Raw genomic sequence first — 23,594 nt, 5'->3', positions numbered from 1 at the left:
TACAAGGCCATTCTTACCACATACAAAAACATCAACCAACTGGCTCCCATTGACCTACAGATCCCGCTCAGACTACACAATTCGTCAAGACCGACAAGAGATGCATACAGGGGATCGCTACAGGTACCTCCGTCCAAATCCACCAGACACTGCACACTAAGAGACCGGGCTTTCTCTACAGCCATTCCACCTTTATGGAACTCCATCCCCTCAAATCTCAGAACAGAACCATGCATCTCAACTTTCAAAAAAAGACTAAAGACCTGGATATTCACACAAGCTTTCCCGGACGCCAATTGATAGAACACCTCCAAGCCACCCCTTATCTCCAACTATACCATGGTTAACTAATCTCCAACATGGTTAACTAATCTCCAAATACACCATGGTCATCCTTATCTTCTATCGTTTACCTGTGTGAATTTAATAACCTTTCCTTTCTCTTCCTTCTCAGCCAAGTTCTTATTACCCTGTTATATGTAACTGCCTTTTCAACACCATTGTTATAGTTATGTTTACTATGCACCCCTGTTTTATGTGAACCAGCACGATGTGACTTCTGTCTCGAATGCCGGTATATAAAAATCTGAAATAAATAAATAAATAAATAAATAAAATATAAGAAATTGCCATACTGGGTTAGACCAAGGGTCTATCAAGCCCAGCATCCTGTTTCCAACAGTGGCCAACCCAGGCTACAAGTACCTGGCAAGTACCCAAAAACTAAAGTCTATCCCATGCTACTGATGCCAGTAATAGCAGTGGCTATTTTGTAAGTCAACTTGATTAATAGCAGGTAATGGACTTCTCCTCCAAGAACATATCCATTAGTGTTCTTCTGGCATCTGCCTTTCCCAATCTATTGAAATCAAAAGGATACATACAACTGAGAAACTTGACAATGAGACAGTTCTTCTCAAGTAATATACTAAGGCTCTCTTTACAGTCAAAAGAGCGAAGAGCCCTTTCTCCACTGATGTATGTGGTCACAGAAAGAAAGTAGACAGCTCAATAGTTTGGTTAATCTGGGATGCAGATACCACTTTTGGAAAGAATTTGAGGTGAAATAAATAACTACAGGTACGGTAAATACAAAACCAGAATCTGTAATTTGTTTACTCTTCATGCCGAAGTGATGGCAAAAAGAAGCGAGACTTTAAAAGGTGAGAAACTTCAAGTCCACTAATTCAAGAAGTTCAAAAGGAGGTTTCATGAGTTGAGCAGGGACCATGCTGAGGTCCCAAAGCACTAGAGGTTTACTGACTGGAGACTTGGAATGCCACAAACCTCTCTAACAATACTAATGGATGGAGGGAGATCAGAAATCCTTCCACCTGCTGGCGACATCATGCAATAGCATTTAGAAATAATTTAACTGAAAAGATGCTTAAGCCTGAGGATGAGAGGAAGAATAGTTATTGAAAGCAAGTCCCTTGAGACAGAAGAAAAAATCCAGTCAGCTGGTCCCACACCAAGTCAAGAACCTCTTCCAATCTAAGGCTTTCTAGCTGAAATCAGGAAGCAGTTAGGAGGAAATTATTGTGCATTCAACATCCACACAGTGAGGGTAAATGACATGCCATCCTCCTGTGTGATGAGAGTTTAAGAGCTCCCAATTAAACTGGAGACTGTGCCGATAGAGGGACAAGTTATGGCTACCAAACTTGAAGTGGCCATGCCAGTGCTATGAGAATCAATCTTGTTTTGCCCTAAATGACCTTCTGGACAGTTTGGCAATGAGAGGAATTGGCAGGTACACAGAATACCAGTGCTTCAATTTAGCACAAAAGCATCAGAAGCTAAAGTACAGCTGTTCGGAAGCATGAAGCAGAATCACTTAACCTTTTTGTTTTCCTCGGAGATGAACAGGTCAATCACCAATATTCCTGAAAGACTGAACAACTCGTAAATGACTATTTGATCCAAACACCACGCATGAGGTTGCAGCACTCTTCTTAGGCAGCTCACCAATATGTTTTGGACTCCTGGAAAATAGGTTATCTGGAGGCAGGTGTTGCAATGACCAGCCCATGAACAGATTCAGAGAACATTCTTGCAGAGGGCATACGAGTGCATATCTCCCTACTTGTTCATGTACAAGCTGGCCACCTGGATCAATATTCTCTTGCCCAACAGGATCATTCTCTTACTTAGCACATAACAGTCAGCTCGTAGCTTCAGAAGACTGATCTGCAGATGACTGTTCAGTGCAGCCTACAACCCCTGGGTCCATATGGCTTTGTGTGTGCCTGCCACCCCTTGGTGGCAGGCGTTTGTAGACAAGATCACTTGATGTGCTACAATGCACAGTGAAAGGCCCACCTTGAGAACCTCCCAGTTCAATCGCTAGGTTCAACCTCTACCTCATCTCAGGGGTTACAAAGACTTGGTGGAGCTGACCCCTCTGATTTTGGAGGACCAAATGAAAACCTCACATGTGAGGACAGCCAGGTGAGAACTATAAGCACTACCACAGCCACATGTCCCAGAACAGCCAGGGACAATCTCACTGGTGCTCAGTATCACTATAGAAAGGAGCTCACCTGGCCCATCAGTAATGTGGCTCTTTCAACTAGAAGAAATGCCTTCTCCTTGACCGAGTCTATTCAAGCTCTTATGACCTGAATCCATTGAAAAGGGGTCATGTTGGACTTGGGGAAGTTGACCATGAACTCCAGAGATTGGAGAAGTCAAATGGACACTCTGAAGGACTCCAGAGCTGGACCCATCACCAATTGTCTTGATAAGGAAATATGTAGACTCCCTGCCAATGCAGATGCATAGCCACAACTACAGCACCACCGAGAAGTCGGCAAGAAGCACCTTGTACCAGTAGTATGCATTCTTCACCACAAACCTGAAGAACCTCCGATGAGATGGTTAAATGGGGATGTGTGCATAAGCATCTTTCAGGTCTAGAGCACACATCCTCTGGTTGAATAAATGGAAGATTCGTAGGGAGCTGGTTCATCTTGAACCTCTCCTAAACCAACAGTTTGCTCAGCTCTCAATTCCCCTGACTTCTTAGGGATCAGAAAATACCAGGAGTAGAATCCCTGGCCAACCTCTGGAAAAGGGACAACCTTGATTGCACTCCACAGTAGGAATGACTCTGCCTCCAGCTGCATCTGGGCATATTGAGAGAGATCAGAGATGAAGACTGAAGCCTTTTAGGTTGGAGGGTGAAAAAAACAAATTGTAACCTGACTCCAAAATTTGCAGGACTCACTGGTCCTTAACTCTGATCCACGTCAGAAGGGCTGGACCCTCCCCCACATTGTAAGAAGCAGGCCTCAAGAACATCAAAAAGTGGTCCTGGATTTAGACTACGACTGTTGCTGGACCTTTGGTTGATGCTTTTCCTTCTGTTGGCCTCCAGCAGGCAACTGCTACTGTTGGAGAATGGAGGAAACCAAGGTCATTGAAAAGAGCAAAAGGGGTTTCTTTGGAAGAATGGACACTTGTAGGAAAAGTACCATAAGGAGTGGCCGGCTCATCCCCTACCACTTATGACAGTAGGGGACGAGCCAGCCACAGTAGGATTGTCTGATGCTCCTTACCAGAGCAACTATCTCCTTCACCTTGTCCCCAACACAGGGAACATTCACCAGCTGGTCATTCACATCTTCATGAAGGCCACTTGTTCTCAACTACATGAAACTTCGAGCTCTGATGGAAACAGCTGAAATCCTGGCAGTGATGTCTAAAGCTTTGCACATGAAGAAAATCAGATGCTTCACATTCATCTGTATTCTCTATGACTTAGTGGAATCCTGCCAATTGAAGTCAGATGAAGATTTCAGCTTCTGCACAATTCAAATACTGCATCAGGTACAGCTGATTAGCAATCCGGGTGCTAAACACGGATCCCTGGAAGACATTCTCTAAAATCTTTAGACCTTTACAGGAGATGTTAGTGTGATCACAAGTGAACTTTGCCTGCTTGAATGCATCCTCCACCACTATTGAGTGGTACAAAAGCTGAACTATCCCAAAACCTGGTTAAGCCTGCACCTTATACTTCAGATCCAGCTTTCATACCATCGGAAGGCATGATATTGGCATCCATCACATCCTCATCTGTAGATCTTTGACGATTCTATGTACCAAAAAGGACTGCTGGACACTGAAGACCCCAGAAGACGTCTGCTCTCCGTCTACCTCTTTCCTGACACTTTTGGAAAGTATCTTTGCCAGCTTATCCAGGATATGTGAGGGGCAAGTCTGGAAAAGAGCCAAAAGGAAATCTCCATGGACTCCTCTTCCTCCTTCACCAACTATGGTGGTACATTGAGCCACAATCCTGATGATGATGAAGGCAAGAGAGAAGATCTTTGCTGCTCCACAGGGGAAGTTTCTGGGTAGAACTCAAAATGCACAGATGCCACTTCTTCCCCTTCCTATTCACGAATAGACTCCCCTAGAGGTATAAAATCTATAACTGCAGAGAGATAACTTATTGCCACCACTGGAAGTACCTGAGGTGAAGTATAAGCCTATGAGAAGTTATGAGAAGCATTACAGTGTGGGAAAATTTCTTCCATCTAGGACAGGAAAAGCTCCAACTTCTCTTTCCAGTCTTCAGGGTCTAACTAATAGGTTAAAAAAAATTTCACAAGCTTTGTCCATAGGCTCAGGGACCCACTGCACTGGAGTTGGAATAGACGCATCTTCCTCAGAGATCCAGGTCAGCTTCTCTTTACAAATGCTTACTTAAGCCAGTGGTGCCAAATTGGAACTTGGGACTGCTGTGCCAGAAGCATCAAGACTTCCCACTAATTGATACCATGTTTGACAGATGGCACCCGAGGCACCTCCTCCTGTGCCAAGGTGCTACGCCCCAACAAAGATAGAAAGAGCTCTATGCTAAAGAGACTGACAGCACTCTGCACTGTGCCAGACCCACTGTAGGAAGAGACAGGGAACATGTCCATGTGGTAGCTCAGACAAGGTAAGACTGAGGGGTTCATGAAATAGCAAGCAGGGGGCCTCTGACGCATGCTCTAACATCTTTACTGAGCTCAAGCAGCTGGGTCCATGTCAGTGCCATTGTACAGCATCACCTATTCATTAAGCAGGCATGAATTAACCATGTAAACAGAGAAAAAACAAAGACGAACTATAAAGAATAAAATATGACTCGCTCACCATTCACAGGTAAAATAAGCATACAAATTGATTTCTATTAAGAAATTGCCATGCTGGGTCAGACTAAGGGTCCATCAAGCCCAGCATCCTGTTTCCAACAGAGGCCAAACCAGGCCACGAGAACCTGCAATTACCCAAACACTAAGAAGATCCCATGCTACTGATGCAATTAATAGCAGTGGCTATTCCCTAAGTAAACTTGATTAATAGCAGTTAATGGACTTCTCCTCCAAGAACTTATCCAAACCTTTTTTGAACACAGCTACACTAACTGCACTAAATCTGGCAACAAAGTCCAGAGTTTTATTGTGCGTTGAGTGAACACAATATATATTTACTTGTTTCTCTATTATTTCTGCATGATCAGTTCCTTCTCTAGTCATCCTCATTTACAGTTACACTGCATGGATATCCTCTGAATCACTGCGCAATATTTAAAATTAATTATATCTTGTCAAAAGTCAATGCTTATAAGCTCACAGAGCAGTCAATACCCCCTTTATCCCCTAGCACTTCACCCTCATGTTTCCTAGACTACCACACTATTTTTCCCCCGTTAATCCCTATCTCATCCCCCAGTCCCCAATGATTCACTCTCTCACTTCATATTTCCCCCATTTATTCTGTCACTAATTGGGCCAGCAGGAAAGCAACCGAGCCTTGCACCATGTCCTCCTTTCTCTGCTGCCCATCACACACTTCGTGCCTTGAACTGAACGATACATCATAGTGCTGAATTCAAAGCACTAGTCAGGCCCAGATCAGCAAAAGACAACAATGATGCCCAGAGCGCTGCCATTCTCCTCCTCCTATGGCCGGCACATCAGCAGCAATATGAGAGGTATCATAGGAAGAAATGGAAGAGGAAAGAGGGTGGAGGATCACAGATCATTTCTGTGAGGAAGAGATGTGCACACATAGATCTTTGACTTGGCTTCTGAATCATGTTTCTCCAAGGGACTTAGCAATTTCACAGCAAGGGCTGTATTTTGTAGCCCACGGCATTGTGTTAAATTGAACGCATTATTTACCAAAAAGGTACCTTGAAAAAAAAAAAGAAGTCTTCACACCCCTTCCACATTCTGACAAAAACACTTTCCTGCATTTTGATTTGTGAAAGTATTTCATTGCTCAAACACACACTAAGCTTTCATTGTGGAAGAACAATTACAGAAATATTGTAAAAGTAATTAAGGAAAAAAAATAAAAAGACTTGATTGTACAAGTTTTCACATCCCTTGAAGCAATACTTGGTGAAAGCCTCTTTTGCAGTAATAACAGCCATGAGTCAAGTTAGGATAAGAGTCTCCCAACTTTTCACAGCAGAATGGTGCAAGTTTTGTCAATTCCTCTTGGCAGAAAAGCTCAAGCTCTCTCAGGTTGGCTGGAGATGGTTTTATGGACCACAGTCTTCCACTGGATTCAGGTTTGGGCTTTGACTGAAGCATTCGAAGACATTCACATTTTTCTTGCTGAGCCGCTCCATCGTTGCTATTGCTTTGAGCTTCGATCATTTTCCTGCAAAAAGGAGAATCATCTCCCCAATCTCAGGTCCTTTGTTTTCTTCCAGGATCTGTCTGTACTTTGCTCATCCATCTTTCACAAGGCTGCTAATGCCCACTGCTGTAAAGCATCCCCACAACATAATGACGTTAAAACCATACCTACAAGTAAAGCATGGTGGTAATAGAGTGATGTGTTCTGTTTTACACGACACATCACTTACCACAGAGACCAAAAAGTTCTACTTTGTTCAAATTAGACCACAAAACCTTCTTCCACCGTATGAGTAGTATCCCCTAAGTGTTTCTTTGAAATGCTATGCATCATTATGGCTTTTCTTCAGCAGTGGCTTCCTTACTACCACTTCCCATACAAGCCTTGTTTGTGGAATAATCTTCAAACATAAACAGTGAAACACAATGGCAGAAAAAGATCATTGCAGTCTATCTAGTCTGCCCATCCACACCATCTAATCATCTTTACAACTCCCTACCACTCCCTCAGAGATCCTCTGTTTTTATCCCATGTTTTCTTGAATTCAGATACTGTCCTCGTCTCCACCACCTCCACAGAAAGTGTTCCAAGCATCCACTATCGTCTCTGTAAAGAAATTTCTTTGGATTACTCCTGAGTCTACCCCTTTCACCCTTATCCTATCACTCCTCATTCTAGACCTTCCTTTTCTTTGAAAGAGACCCAGGTATTTAAATGTATCTACTATATTTCCCCAGCCCAACTTTCCTCTATGATATGTTTACGTCTTTAAGTCTGTCCCCATATATTTTAGAATGAAGACCACGGACCATTTTAGTAGCCACCTTCTGGACTGACTCCAAACTGTTTATATCCTTTTGAAGATGCAGTCCCCAGAACTGTACAAAGTATTATAAATTAGGTCTTACCAGGGACTTATAAGGGAAATATCCCTATGTGCCAAACATTTTCAGGCTTTTGCCATCGCCTTATCAGATACGATTGCACTCAGATCCTGCTCTTTTGTGCTTAGACAAATTTCACCCACATACTGTACCTCTCCTTTGGGGTTTTGCATCCTAAATGCATTTTTTAGCATTAAATCTTAGCTTGCAGATTTTAGACCATTCCCAAAGCTTTGCTAGATCCCTTCTCATGTTTTCCACACCTTCCTGGCTACCTACCATTGCAGATTTTGGGGGGGGAGGGGGGGGGGGAGAGACGGACGGACACAGTCCAAGGATTAATCCCTGCAGCACAATGCTAGTAACGTCCTTCTCCTTGGAGTGAACTCCATTTATCACTATCCTCTACCTCTTCCCACTCAACCAGTTTTTACCCCAAAACCACGTGAAAGGTCTTACTGAAATCCAAGTACACTACCATCTAGCACTCTCCCCGATTCAACTTTCTGGTGACCCAATCAAAGAAAACGGTCAAACCTGTATAACAATTCATACCTTTAGTAAAGCCATGCTGCATTGTATCTTGTAAAAATCCATTGGATTCCAGAAACAGCACTATCCTCAGTTTTAGCAGCAATTCACCACAGAGGTCAGACTAACTGGTATGTATTCCCAGCCTCTCCTTATTTCTACTTTTGTAAATAGGAACCACATCCGCCTGTTTCCAGTCTTCCGGAACTGCTCCAGATTCTAAAGCAGCACCAAAAAGGTCAGCCAGGGGAGCGTCCAGAACATCTTTAAGTTTCCTTAAAACCCTCAGATGTAGCTTATCTGGCCCCATCACTTCATCTACTTTAAGTTTAGTTAGTGCCTCATGAACACAATTTTCTGAAAATTGATTTGAGATTGACTTCACTTTTGATCCTATTTGTGTTGTGGGCACAGCAACCATTGCACCTAGGAGGTGGAAGATAATAATGGTTGGTAACGCACCTCTGAGCAAAACTGAGGAATCCAACTGCAAACCAGACATTTGAAATTGCTATCATTTTCCCCAGTCTCACCCAGAAACTTCTAATTCTTTTAAAGTAATCTTAGACCTTATGCAGACGTTTCTTCAATCCATGGCTAGTGACTTCAGAGGGTTGACCTGACTGCAGCAAAGTCTTGGTGGCACCAAACTGTTTCTACTTTACAATGATGGACCTAACAGTACCCCAAGGAATATTCAAACACACTAAAATTCTCTTATAGCCTTCCCCAACACTTCGATAACTATCTCTGAGCTCTTTCTGCAGCTTATTCAGCACATTTTGACCTTTGTTTCAAATTCACTTCATACAGCAGAAACAGCTCAATTCTTCAACCAGAGTATTCATATCAGCTTGACTACTGTGACTGGACAAGGCTCTACTGCAACTACGCAATTCTGCTTACCGTAAACAGTGTTTTCTGTAGATAGCAGGATGAATTAGCCATGTTGTTTGGGACATCCCCCTGGCAGCCCGAGGTGGAAACACTCTCCACAGATACAGAGCTTTGCTCTGCATGCCCATTCGCACACAATTACCCGAGTTGCTCAGTTGACAGAAAACATGCATGAGCAGCAAACAGAGAAGAAACATAGGCAAAGATAGAATGAGTATAGGGCATTCCAGGGAGGAGGGCAGGATCACATGGCTAATTTATCCTGCTATCTATGGAAAACACTGTTTATGATAAGCAAACTTGCTTTTTTCCCCATGGATAAGCAGGCTGAATTAGTCAGGCTGTCTGGGAGTCCCCAGCTAATGGTCTCTTGAGAACATCTAACTGTATGTCCGTGGAGGTGACCCTTGTGTCTTTGGCATGGGTTAAGAGGCTGTGGGTGAAAAAACACTCCTCACTGGTGGATAGTGCTATGTGTGAGTAGCATTGTGCGATATTGCCTCATCCATCGCTGCTTCTAATCTTGTCTGTTGCTGGAGGCAATAATGGGCTGTGAAGGTATGAAGAGATGACCAAGTAGCTGCTTTACAAATGTCCAGAATTGGTACGTATTGAAGGTGAGCTATAAAGGCCACCATGGGTCTAAGTTGATGCACTCTTATGAGAGAAGGAGTTAGGGTTCTTTTGAACACGCCAATCTTTAGGAAGACGTAAACACAAAGTGTTCACCACAATTCTGTGGTTTTACTTTTTAATTCCAAATTTACTAATATCAACTTCAGAACTCTCTAGTAGTCCTGCAGCTTGCAGATAATTAGTTATACTCCCATAATCCATTCCATCTTGTTTCAACAAGATTTCATAAGCCAAGAGTGTGACAGCAGTATCCTTTGCCTATTGCCTGTTCTCTAAAAGGATATACTTTTGTTCAACTGTTTCCAATGGGCCTGAAAACACGCTCACATGTGTAATTTTGACAAGCAATTTTTGTACTAATCTAGGTTCGCAGTAATATGTTTTAGATTTAATAAATCTTTTGCCCATGAATAAACTTGTGCAAGTCCAGTGTTTACTAGCAGAGACACTTGAAGAGGAAGAGAGGGTAAAGAACCAGAAGAATAAAAGCAAAGCAGATTTTAGTATTGGAGTCCTTAAAAGCAAACGCTCCTTTTCTCAGCATCAGTAGACCCTAAATCAATCCTGGAAAATTAAGGCAGCACTCAACTGGCAAAGCCTCTTGCCTCTTATTTTATCTCCTACCCAGCTGATCAGTGTCCGGTGTGCTGCTCCGTGGAGGAAAACAGTCAGCAAGATTCCACTGAGTGTAGGACTCTATACCGGTACGAACTCACAGTCCCTGCGGCAGTCCCATCCCCTCCCTTCCATGGGTCTTCCTGCAAACCAACTCACAGTCCTGCACTCAGCAGAACTTTGATGCCTGTTTTTCTCCATTGAGCAGCACACCACACATCTCTCTAGCTGAGTTATATTATATCACCACCTGCATTTTTCAACCTTGGGAGTAGATTTGAGGATTACCCTCAATTATGCCACAAAATCTAGAAATATATAAGCAACCGAAACATAAAATTTTGGAGTTAATATAATATAAAATGTATCCAAACAAAACTCTTACATGCATTTCATCCCTCCTTCCTTTTTACTACCTTTCCCCCCAAGATAAATATTTTTCCTTACCTTTGACAATCTTTTTTGCACAGGCATTATAAACTTGTTCTTGTGTTGTGCTTGGCTGGAACACTTGGTCAAATGCATAAGGCTTAGACTAAAAGAAAAAAACAAAAACAAATGGTGAAATCTCCAACAAAACTGAAGCTTACAATATCTGTTATATCTGAAGCTTACAATTATCTGTTTCTGTGCATAATTTGTTACATTCTAACACTAAAAGCCAGAGGTACTTAGGGTTTTCTTTCATTTTGTGCCTGAGAAAAATGTTTACTAAACTAAAATCAATCAAAAAGGAAATAAGAGTTTACAAAAGATGGCACAATGTATTTGCAGGATAAATACTGAAGAGTTCTATTATTAAAGCCAAAGTAGTCCTGAAAAGCTGATATTTTCTTATAGCTAATGGGTTCTTGAAAATATTCATACTAAGCAGTTAATGATGGATGCAACAGGCTGAAAATGTCTCTCCATAAACTCTAACCTGTTAGTTTCTGAGAATCCTGACACAAAGATTCTGGTTGTAGTGGCAGAAACTAAACAGCAAAGAAAGGCATTTCATTTCTTGAATAGCTTGCATCAGAGCTCCTCACATTTTTCATACAGGCCCAGATTTAATAAAATGCGCATGAAAAATGCGCACTGAATTTCAGCACACATTTCTTTACTCGTGCTAAGAAGTTACTTCTGATGCAGTAAGCTAACGATGTGCTCATGTATCAGTAGTTTAAAAAAACATACTAACCCAAAAATATATGCACATACATGCTTAGAATGCAGAAAATAGTGATTTATTCACAGAAAAAGCAAAATTGCTTACCTTGTAATAGGTGTTATCCCAGGACAGCAGGATGTAGCCTCACATATGGGTGACGTCATTGATAGAGAGCCCTATCACGGAAAACGTTCTGTCAAAGTTTCTAGAAACTTTTGACTGGCATCCTGAGCCCACTGAGCATGCCCGGCATGCCATGATATTCTCAGCCACAGGGGTCTCCCTTCAGTCTCGTATGTAGCAATAAGCTTTAGCCAAAAATAGAATAAAACATATCGGACCCAACTCCACGGGGTGGCGGGTGGGTTTCGTGAGGACTACATCCTGCTGTCCTGGGATAACACCTATTACAAGGTTAGCAATTTTGCTTTATCCCAGGACAAGTAGGATGCTAGTCCTCACATATGGGTGATTAGCAAGCTAGAGGCTGAGTCATTTTGTAGAGAAGCAACACTGAAGTAGTGTTGGTGAAAATGAGGCAGCCGAAAATCACAGCAGTTTGGATGTAGAAGGAGTTGGGATTATACTGGAAACAAGTTCTTTAAGACAGATTATGCGTAGGCTGAATCTTGTCTTCCTTCTTTGTCCAAACAGTAATGAGCTGCAAAGGTGTGAAGAGAACTCCATGTTGCAGCTTTATGTATGTCGAGAACTGGCACTGAACGATAGTGAGCTACTGAGGTTGACATTGCTCTTACTGAATGAGCTTTTACACTCGCCCTTGGAGAGGAAGGCCTGCTTTTTCATAACAGAACTCTATACAGTCTGCTAGCCAGTTTGAGAGAGTGTGTTTGCCCACTGGATTACCTGGTTTGTTTGGATCAAAAGAAACTGAGTTGAGTGGATTTCCTGTGGACTGCAGTGTGGTCTAAGTAATATGCTAGCGCACGCTTACAGTCTAAGGTATGTAAAGCTCTCACCTTGGTGAGAGTGAGGTTTCAGAAAGAATGTGGGTAAGACTATGGATTGATTCAAATGGAATTCCGTAACTACCTTGGGAAGAAATTTTGGGTGTGTATGGAGTACCACCGGTCATGTAGGAATTTTGTGTAGGGCGAGTATGTGACAAGTGCTTGTAACTCACTAACCCTTCTAGCAGATGTAATGGCTATTAGGAAGACAGTCTTCATGTAAGAAATTTAAAATCGCAGGAATTCATGGGTTCAAAAGGAGAACGCATGAGCCTTGTTAACATCAAATTAAGGTCCCATTCTGTGACTGATGGCCATATTGGTGGTTTAAGGTGAGTTAAACCTCTCATAAATCTACTGACAAGAGGTTGTATGGATATTGGTGCATCTCCCATCTTATTATGGTAAGCCGAGATTGCACTTAAGTGTACTCGCACAGATGAGGTCGTGAGACCAGAGTCTGAAAGATTACATAAGTAGTCTAGCAAAGAAGGTGTGGGGCAGGAGAAAGGGTCAATGCCCTTTTGAGTGCACCACAAACATAGGAACATAAGAACATAAAGTAAATCTTTTCCACTTCGAAGAATAGTTCTTCCGTGTCGAAGGCTTACGTGAAGCTACAAGTACTTGAGAGACATTAGTTGAAAGATTGAGTGGTTGCAAGATCAAGCTTTCAACATCCAGGCTGTCAGAGATAGGGATTGAAGGTTGGGATGGCGCAACCTGCCCTGATCTTGAGTTATGAGAGTGGGAGCTACACCCAGGGAATTGGCTCTGCGATCGAGAGGTCGAGAAGTATGGGAAACCATATTTGCAGAGGCCAATGTGGGGCTATGAGTATCATGGACCCCTTGTCCTGTTGTAGCTTCACTAGAGTTTTGGTTATTAGCGGTATCAGAGGATATGCATATAGAAGACCTGAGTTCCAAGGGCAAGCAAAGGCGTCCTTGGCTGGCTGGTGTTTCTGATTGTGCAGAGAGCAGAACTTGTCCACCTTGTGATTCAGGTCTGATGCAAAGAGGTCTATTGTTGGTTGTCCCCAACGTTGAAAGATCCTGGTTGCTACTAAGGGATCCAGGGACCATTCGTGAGGTTGGAACTGACGACTGAGGCGATCTGCAACTACATTGTGGATGCCCGCTAGATAACACTGGGCAACAATGAAAGTGTTACTGACCTAAAAAGGTCCTACTCTGTAGTATCTTGATGTGCTGAACACGAATATGACCATGAAAAGTTTTTATTGGCTCTCGTTTTGAAGATATTTAATATAGTTCTCTTTCTATGTTTAGTCATGTAAATTTATCCAGTAGGATTGTAAATAAGCCTAGAATGATGTAATATTGCATCATATTGCATAATACCATCATGCACACATCATCCAGAGTTTATTACATCATTTTCTGATGCAATGCAGTTCTACTGCCATGCTGCTGCTGAGTAAGCTGACATCAGCAGTGTACTATATGAAGCCCAGTCAGAAAGGGTGAGCATTTGAAATGTTCATGCTGGCTGACTACTGCTGGACACTCCGAAGAGATGCTCCCAAACAGGTGTACAAGAGACAAGCAAAGATATCTAAGACGTAGTCTATGACTTCATTTTTCAAACGGTATTAACCGTAGGTCTCCTACTATTGGCATACAATTCAAGATGTAATTATATTATTGCATATTACAAAAAAACTAGAGCCAATTTTGCATTTTCACAGTCACATTCATGTTTAGCACATGGAAATGTATAAGATTGACTAATTTCATTTCCGTAACATGACTTTTGTGAAATTTTGTTGCCCAGTGTAAGTGGCCCGGAGAAACATGGAATGTGTCAGGGCCCAGTCCCAAATCTGTGCTGCTTCTTGACAAAGGAGATATGAGCCCATACCCCCCTGTTTGTTGAGGTACCACATGGCTACTGTGTTGTCTGTTTGAATTAGAACAGTCTTGTGTGAAAGGCAGTCGTTGAACCATGTAGAGCATAACATAAAGCTCGAAGTTCTAGGAAATTGATTTGAAAAGTTGCTTCAAACTTTCTCCAAGTACCCTGAGTTTGGAGATTGTCTATGTGAGCTCCCCAACCCAAGGTGGATGCATCTGTAGTTAATGTTATCTGTGGGACTGGTTATTGGAAGGGTAGGCCCTTGCACAAGTTGTCCCTATTTGCCCACCAAAGGAGAGATGAACGTAGCTGGTGAGTTACTTGAATTGGAGACGACAGTGGTTGAATGGCTTGTACCTATTGTGACCGTAATGTCCATTGGGTTATTCTCATGGCTAATCTGGCCATAGGAGTGACGTGAACTGTGGAGGCCATGTGACCTAGTAAAGTGAGAAACCGATGAGCTGTCGCTTGTTTCTGCGAACTAAGTGAGTTTGCTAATAAGGAGAGTGTTTCTGCCCGATCTTCGGGTAGGAAAGCTCTTGATAGGATGGTGTTCAATTCTGCTCCGATGAATTGAAGCAGGTGAGACGGGATGAGATGGGACTTTTGGTAATTGATGAGAAACCCGATCGAGTGCAGCAGAGTGATTGTTCATCTGAGGGAAACAAGAGTTCCTTGTTGAGATTGACTTCTGATGAGCCAGTCGTCCAGAATGGGAAAAAGTGTACACTTTTTGTGTAATTGAGCTGCTACTACTGCCAGGCATTTCGTGAATAATCTGGGTGCTGAGGCAAGTCCGAATGGTAGTATCCTGTATTGGAAATGCTGTTGACCCAACAGGAAACGCAGATATTTGCGATGAGGAGGGAATATTGGAATGTGAGCATAAGCGTCTTGTAGATCCAGAGAACAAAGCCAATCTCCTGGCTGAAGAAGGGGAAGCATGGTGCCTAGAGAAATCATCCTGAACTTTTGTTTCCTTAGAAATTTGTTGAGTTTCTGAGGTCTAGGATGGGACGTAGGCCTCCTTTTTTCTTTGGAATGAGGAAATAACGAGAGTAGAATCCTCTGCCCTGCTGAGTCCGGGGTACCGGTTCCACGGCTCTGGTTCTCAGAAGGGTGGATAATTCTGCTTGCAGATGAATAATGTGATTTTCATTTAGCGAAAAAGGCCTTGGAGGAGAGTCTCTTGGAATTGATAGGAAATTGAGTTGGTAACCTCGTGATATTATTGAGTGTACCCATTGGTCTGTTGTCAACTGGAACCAATGATTGTAGAAGAAGGATACTCGACCTCCTACTGGTAAGTTTGGGTTGGGATTGTGGAGATGGCTTTTGTTCTCTGGCACCCGCCTCAAAAACCTGCAGCTGGTCCTGTCTGCACTGGTGGTTGAGGCCTAGCGGTTCTAGGCTACCTTGGTTGAGATCTTTGCTGTGGTCGAGAGGATCTACCCCTAGATGCCGGTGGATAATACCTTCTCGGCCTGTGGTATGGTTTTCTGGTGTCCTCTCTTGGTGGACAGCGGGACACTGAAGAGGAAGAGTCTTGTGTTCTTTAAGTTGGGCCACTGCGTCCTTTGACCCAAACAGGTTGTCGCCCACGCAGGGCAAGTCCACCAACTTATCCTGTACCTCAGGCATGAGGTCAGAGGCTTTTAGCCAGGCCCAGCGGCGTGCACTGATCCCTGAAGCTGCAATCCTTGAAGAGGTTTCGAAGCTGTCGTAAGCCGCATGGAACTCATGCTTTCCAGCTTCTAGTCCCTTATGGATTGTTTGAGCTGCATCTTGGTATTGCTGAGGTAGGAAATCAGTGAGCTCCTGCATTTGCTTCCAGAGATTCCTCTAGTATTGCGTCATATAGAGTTGGTAAGACGCTATCCAAGAGTTAAGCACAGCTCCTTAGAATACCTTTCTCCCTAGAGAGTCCAGGAATCGATAATCCTTCCCTGGTGGTGCAGAGGAATGAGGTCGTACTCTTTTAGATTTTTTCTGACCCGACTCAACTACTACGAATTGGTGTGGTAGTTGTGACTTTTGGTAACCAGGGACATGTTGTATAAGATATGTAGTGTCCACTTTTTTTATTGATTGGCGGAACATGGATGTTCCCAAAGCCTATGTTGTAACTCCAGGAGGACTTCGTGGATAGGAATGGCTAGGACTTCCTTGGGTGGATCCACGAATTGTAGGACTTCTAATGTCTGCTGCCTTGTATCTTCCTCAGACACTAAATTAAAAGGAGCTGTGTCTGCCATATCTTTGATGAAGGTAGTGAAGGACAAATCTTCTGGTGGAGACTTTTTCCTTCCTTCAGGAGGAGATGGCTCGGACATGAAGCATCTGTATTTTTCTCCTCCCATGAGTCGTATGGTACCTGTTTGGAAGGAGAGGTAGGAGAAGACCTCTGTGGAAGTGATGGAACCACTGATCTGAAGAGTCCTGAAGGTCCTGGTTTAGGTTCATCAAGTGAGCCTTGACCAGAAACATCTCCTAGTCCTGCAGGCTTAGTAGGGAGAGGTTGTGGTGGGATGGCACCGATGAGGGCGTAGAGTCTATTCATTAGCATTTGAAAAATTGAGATGTCCTGTTGTCCTAGAGCCCCAGGAGTGGGTACTGGCATCTGGAATGTCATCGGGATCAGCATTGGTGCTGGTCCCGGCATAGGCGGATGCACCGGCATAGACAATGGTGTCTGCTTCGGCAAGGGTATCTGCATCGGTGTCGATGGTCGATGTTCCTGGAGCGCTTCTCGCACCGCCTGGCAGATGAATCCGCTCAGTTCCTCCATAATAGCTGATGCAGGCAGAGCAGCTATACATGGTGGCGGTGGGGGTGTCATCGGCTCTACCACAGGGCCCTGTGATGGCTCGATGTCTGACACTTCGAGAGGTGGGGGAACGCCTCTGTGTCGAAAGCCTTGGTGTCTCTTGCAGCAGAGGTTGCTTGGCTCCCGACTTTTCCGGAGATAGTAGGAATTCCGGAATTGAAGAACGTCGATGCCGATGTTTAGAACCTTGCTCCATGGCTTTTTGAAGGCCCGATGTTGACTGTCGATGCTGCGGACGGGGGTCAGTGACGACCGGTCCTCCAAACCTTCCAGACGACACTTTTTAAGAATTATCCTTTTCGACACTCCGGCCGGAGACGAACGGGTGGACGTCGATGTGGAACAAATGTTCCATTTTTTCTTGCCATGCTTTCCGACCTTTAGCGGTCATTTCCGCACATTTTGGGCACGATGAGACATCATGGGACTGACCCAAACAAAGAACACACTCAAGGTGTTGGATCAGTAATCGACATCGTTCGATTACATTTGGGGCATTTTTTAAAACCTGTAGCCATGATCACGACAGCCGATGGATGTGTGACTAAAAGTTTTGTAAACTCAATAAGAGTTGGAAGGAATATTCTACTCATCGGCCGGTGGTTAAAGAGAGACCCCGTTGTGGGAGTGAGAAAAAAAAAAGAAATTTTAATCTGATTTTTAGTCAGAATTGTGTGAAGAAATTCACACAGGGCTCCTGCTCCGCGATGCTGAAAACAGCACGGAAAAACAAAGACTGAAGGGATACCCCTGTGCCTGAGAATATCATGGCATGCTGGGCATGCTCAGTGGGCTCAGGATGCCAGTCAAAAGTTTCTAGAAACTTTGACAGAACGTTTTCCGTGATAGGGTTCCATCAATGATGTCACCCATATGTGAGGGCTACATCCTGCTTGTCCTGGGATAACATGCTGTAGGCAAATCATATTTTATGTATATCAATCCCAAATACAGGATATGACTGTACCATAAATGCCAGATTCAGCCCCACAGACTGACACTAGCTTTAGAAATTTTACTCCATATTTGACCAGGAATTTAATTTCCAGCATTAAGAAAACATGACTTAAGCTTATGCACATCTGCATTGGAGAGTAATAGTTAATGCCTTTATTAACATGGGATTTGCAAGAAGGAGGATAATTTATATGCACATTTTTACTCGTGTTTGTGTGCCCATTTTATTAGAAGTAAAGTCGCACAAAAAAATATGAAAAATCAGAAAGAGGAGTGCAGAAAGAGTCAAAGTCCTTACAAGTTCAAAAAAATGTTCACTTCTTTATTCAAAAGGAAACTATGTTTTGTAAGATATTCAAAGTGGTACATTAAAAATTGTTCCTCAGACACTGACCCCGTTTTTCGCTACAAAGGCTGCATTGGAAGGGACAGCACTCAAAGAGAGAATTTTCCATATACAAGAAGTATTGGCTACAGTGAGTCAAATCACAAAGAGCCAGGTTCAAATATTATATTTCTTTTAACATTAAAATGTAACTGCTCACTCTGTTATATTCTATAGTATGTATGGGCTATGCAGAGAACTAAGAGCAGTCACATCTAACTACCTATCTTCAGGTTGAATATTGTTGGTGTGCAGGAAGAAAAACACTGGCACAGCTATGTAACAAAAGAATCCACACTGTAAGGTAAATCTACTACCACTCACTCACATTATGTTATGTTTAATCTGGTATCAGAAACCAGTGTGTATGCAGGTAGTAATCTTTTTGTCTCTTGCCCACAACAGCTACAGGCAATTCAGGGATTAATGCATAAGTATCGTCATTTACCAGACTAAAGGTATTTTCTGCAATACCGTGATCTATTCACCAATACTTAAAAAAAAAATAAATTCTAACCACACATGTCTAGTTAAAAGTGAAAAAAAGATATTGGTGAACAGATCATGGTATTGCAGAAAATAACTTTACTCTGGTAAATTATTTTACTTATACATTAATCCCTGAATTGCCTGTATTCTTTGTGGGCAAGAGACAATAAGATTACTACCTGCATACACACCGGTTTCTGATACCAGATTAAACATAACTAACAGGTCGATCCAGTAAGGCCGCGGTAGAAACAGTGCGGCAGTGTCAGGCGCACCCTTCCTCCCCGCACCCACAGTTCTCTTCACTAACTCCCCGATACTCTCCTCTAATCGCATGCAAATGCATGCCGCGGCTTTAAAGCGGTAGGGAAGGGTTATGGCCGCGTAACCCATTTTACTGTATAGGCGCTTAATACAGCGCCTATACAGTAACCAGGGTGCGACGGTACCTGTCATTTCAAATGGCATTTGGAATGACAGGAACCAGGAAGTGTAAAAAAACACGAAAAGTCTTTGTTGCTTCGTCGCTGTGTCTCTCCTCCCGGAGCAGGGCGCGAAAGCAGCCTTGCTCCGGGAGGAGGTGAGGCACAGCGGCGAAGACAGACGGGAGAGGAGAAAAAGCAGAGCAAAGCGAAAGCGTGCAGCAAGCCGGCGAAATAGACCTGCGAGCAGAGGCAATAGCAGCGGTTCGGTAAGCCTGGCACCCTCCTTGATGTAGTACGTCCCGGATGCCCCCCCCCCTCCCCAGCGCGCCCGCCACTACCCCTTTCATCAGCTGCATCCACTGCGACCCGGCAGTCCCGTGAGGCCTACAAAAAAAAAAATAAAAAATCCCCGGCTCCCACGCCCCCGCACTGGCCCGCCGACTCTACCCCCCCCCCCCCCCCCTCCTCCCGATCGGGCAGGTAGGCGGCGGCGACGAAAACCAAAGCAATTTTTTTTTTCAAAAAGCAACATCACACATTGCATAAAATAATTTCTCCAGCCTTAAAGCGACTTACTTTTGGGATCTGTCAAGTAAGTCGCAAAAGTAACTTACTTTCGGAAGCCATCACGATCGTAGCTCAAGACGAAGATGGCCGCCTGCACGGGGGAAAGCGTGCAATTGGCCGCTGAAGACGTGAGGTCACGTCTTCAGCGGCCAATTGCACGCTTTCCCCCGTGCAGGCGGCCATCTTTGTCTTCGTCCGGAGGAGCTAAGATCATGTTCCTGATGGCTTCAGAAAAGTAAGTTACTTTTGCGACTTACTTTTGGGATCTTGACAGATCCCAAAAGTAAGTCGCTTTAAGGCTGGAGAAATTATTTTATGCAATGTGTGATGTCGCTTTTTGAAAAAAAAAAAAAAATTGCTTTGGTTTTCGTCGCCGCCGCCTATCTGCCCGATCGGGAGGAGAGGGGGGGGGGGGGGGGGGGGTAGAGTCGGCGGGCCAGTGCGGGGGCGCGGGAGCCGGGGATTTTTTTTTTGTAGGCCTCACCGGACTGCCGGGTCGCAGTTGATGCAGCTGATGAAAGGGGTAGTGGCGGGCGCACTGGGGGGGGGGGGGGGGGGGCATCCGGGACGTACTACATCAAGGAGGGTGCCAGGCTTACCGAACCGCTGCTATTGCCTCTGCTCGCAGGTCTATTTCGCCGGCTTGCTGCACGCTTTTGCTTTGCTCGGCTCTGCTTTTTCTCCTCTCCCGTCTGTCTTCGCCGCTGTGCCTCACCTCCTCCGGGTCGCAGTGGTAGCATGGCGCTGTGAGGGGGGCGAAAGGGTATATACCCATGAACGGATTTGAGTGGGAGCGCTCTGTGAAGCGGGACATGCCCGTGAGGGGCATAATGGGTGGATGCAGCTGATGAAAGGGGTAGTGGCGGGCACGCTGGGGAGGGGGGGGGGGGCATCCGGGACGTACTACATCAAGGAAGGTGCCAGGCTTATTGTTTTATTGTGTTAGTATCTTAAGCGGTGTCGATGGATTTGTTACACAGTCCTAACTCCTACTAGGGGGAGGCGGTAAACTAACAGGTTAAGGCCGCGGCAAAACAGCGCGTTCCTAAGGAGATAATATCAGCGCCAGTTACAGTATCGGAGGGGAATAGCTAATTCCTTCATTATACAGCTTTTTCGTTCATTTACATGCTGGGTGCGGAAAGGGTTAGGTGTTTATTTTAGGAAGCGCTAAGGACGCGTGAAACTGGAGACTGTATGGCTGGATGGCCTTACTCGTCTGTATTGTGCGCTCCCAGCACGTTACAGACGGGCAATCTTTAACTGCACGTTACTGGATCGACCTGAATGTGAGTGAGTGGTAGTGGGGGGCCAGCCTGAGCTGAGAATCTGCTACTGCTGCCACAGCCCTGGCTGAGATGCCACAGCACAGAGCTGCCCCCTGTTGCTGGTGGCTCAGCAGATTGTGCCTGAAGGAAGGAAAGGGGAGAGTAAACCAGAAAGAAGGAATCTGCTGCCAGACAATGTGGTAAAGGCTAGTAATTTAGTGGAATTTTAAAAAAAAAAAAAAAGTTTGGATGTGTTTCTAGAGGACAGGTCCACTGACCATTATTTAGTTGTCCCCTCCTGCTTCTGGGAGACCGCAGCATTGATATGGACTTTCCTATTTGGTATCTGATTGGTACTGCCAAGTGACTTGGACTGGTCACTGTTGAAGACAGGATACTGAGTTTGATGGCCCATTGGTCTGACCTGCTGTGGCACTTATGTTCTTATGTTTAGTTGGAGGGGACAGAAGAGAAAGTACCTGGAAGAGTGGAAGAAACAGGAGAGGTGGGGATAATGGCTGGAAAGAGGGGGAAGGAAAGAGTGAGGAGGAGAGAACTAAGAAAAGCAAAACATGTTATAAAACACAAAATATAAACAAAAAAGAAAAAATACAAAGCAAGCCAAAAAAACAACACAAAACCAAAAGAAAAGAAAATGTCCTGGCTCCTAAATTTTTTTGGCTTTCATTTTCTAGATATTTTTCCAACACTGAGTATTATATACTTCTAATTATTACACATTGTGGCAGGCCACTATGAAAGGTTGATTATCTTCAAACAAAAATAAGCTTTCACTTAATTAGGAATCTGGCAGCCAAAGAAAATTACTTTTCAATACCAGCTGGCCCAGAAACCTTAATCATGTTGCTTTGACGTACAAATTTTTTTAAAATCAAATCTGCCATTTCACCAAGACTGAGGGTCATCTCGCCAATTACAAGCATGGCACAAAAGGGATTTAGGAGAAATAAGTGTCTGTCTGTAATTTATTTTCTCATGTCATAAGGCAGTGTATGTACTTAAAGCCTCAAACTCATCCACATATTTATTTACTAACAGTACAAATCTCTCTGCACTTAAGTCACATGATACCCTCCTAAAACAGCAAAATAGACTGTACTCCCACTGCTACCTGCTTTTACAGTCTCCAAGGGGAAATGAAAGAGAAAAAAAAAGTCAAGTGGCCAATAGAACAACCTCTCTCCTGAATATCAAATGGAAACAGGTATAGGGGAAATACAGTTATTTTCACAGCAAATGAAAGATTCAGACTACTGTTATGACAAGAGACACAGGAATTTATTATCCTTACAAATGTTTTTTTCAAAATAGCATGCCAGGCATCTGGATATCAGTGGGTATTTTTAACTTACTGAAAACTGTATACTGTCCCACAGGTAGGCCAAGTCTGTACCGCCGAGTATCATGCAGTGTCATGGCAACACCAGCCAACGATGAACTATTTACTCTAGCAGAAGTGATACACAACAGTCTCTTTCAGACAGCCAACAGCGAGAAACATTTATGCCTATTAAATGTAAGAGCATGCCAAGTCCTGTAAAACTATACATAAAATATTGAAGGAAACTGAAAGAACCTGCTGGGCAGATGTAGCCGTCCATTAGAGTCTGCTCTTGGTCCCAACACTATTTATTTATTTCTGGTTTTTCTAGACCGATTAAAATGTTTAGTAACTCCCACATTGTAACAGCCCTGCACTCCTGCAAAGTTTCTTTTTTGTCTGTTATGTTTGGACCCAGAACTATGGTCCTGCAGAGGTTCTGAAGAAAATTGTCTGTCTTTCTGCCAATATTCTCTAGTTTTGTACCCCAATTAAGATTGCTGGCACCTGTAATGCTTTTTTTTCCCCCTGATCTTACTGAACCAGCCCATTGATTTTCTTCACCACAGCTGCTAGTAAGCTAACCAGCTACATTTTTCATCTCTTTGGACCTTCTCTTCTGAGAAAAAATGTTTTGATTTGATTTTGCTTTGCCAACTTTCCTCAGTGTGTTTAATAAAACAGGCCAGTAGCTTCAAGGTCTAAGTGCAAGCCGAAAATGTCCCTTGTGGACCATTATCAAATTTGCAACAAGTGTTAGGGATGAGGCAACCAGAACTTCAGGTGTAACATCTCTGCAAAGATGGTCAGGGCAGTTCAGGCCCAGAAGGATAGCATTCAAGCTTCCTTTGCTGATAAAGTCCAGCTCCTCAAAGCTGGTGTCAAAGGCTCAATGCAACGATCAAAGAACTACACTGACCGCTGGTGGACAGACTATGTCGAAATGGCCCTCAATCTTTGACTGCTCGGTCTGAAAACAGGCACAAGAGCACTGTTCCCTCTAAGCTGCGTGTGTGCACAGATGCGTAGAACATTTCTCGTGGTCACACACAGCTTTCACCCACACACAGACACACAAACACACACACACACACACACACCCTCACATAGAAAAACTAGTG

General features: G+C 43.8%; 1 protein-coding gene across 1 annotated transcript in view; it reads right to left on the bottom strand.

Annotated features, from left to right (window-relative positions):
* Window positions 1-23,594, bottom strand: part of KIF5B (kinesin family member 5B) — a 205,228-nt gene that overhangs the window by 112,245 nt on the left and 69,389 nt on the right. Inside the window, 1 exon segment of the mRNA XM_029588587.1 lies at window positions 10,656-10,743. Within this exon segment, the coding sequence (XP_029444447.1) occupies window positions 10,656-10,743 (88 nt within the window).

The sequence above is a fragment of the Rhinatrema bivittatum genome, chromosome 2, assembly GCF_901001135.1.
Source record: "Rhinatrema bivittatum chromosome 2, aRhiBiv1.1, whole genome shotgun sequence".
Classification (NCBI taxonomy): Eukaryota; Metazoa; Chordata; class Amphibia; order Gymnophiona; family Rhinatrematidae; genus Rhinatrema; species Rhinatrema bivittatum.
The sequence above is the reverse complement of the archived record's forward strand: the minus strand, read 5'-3'. Positions and strand labels throughout refer to the sequence as shown.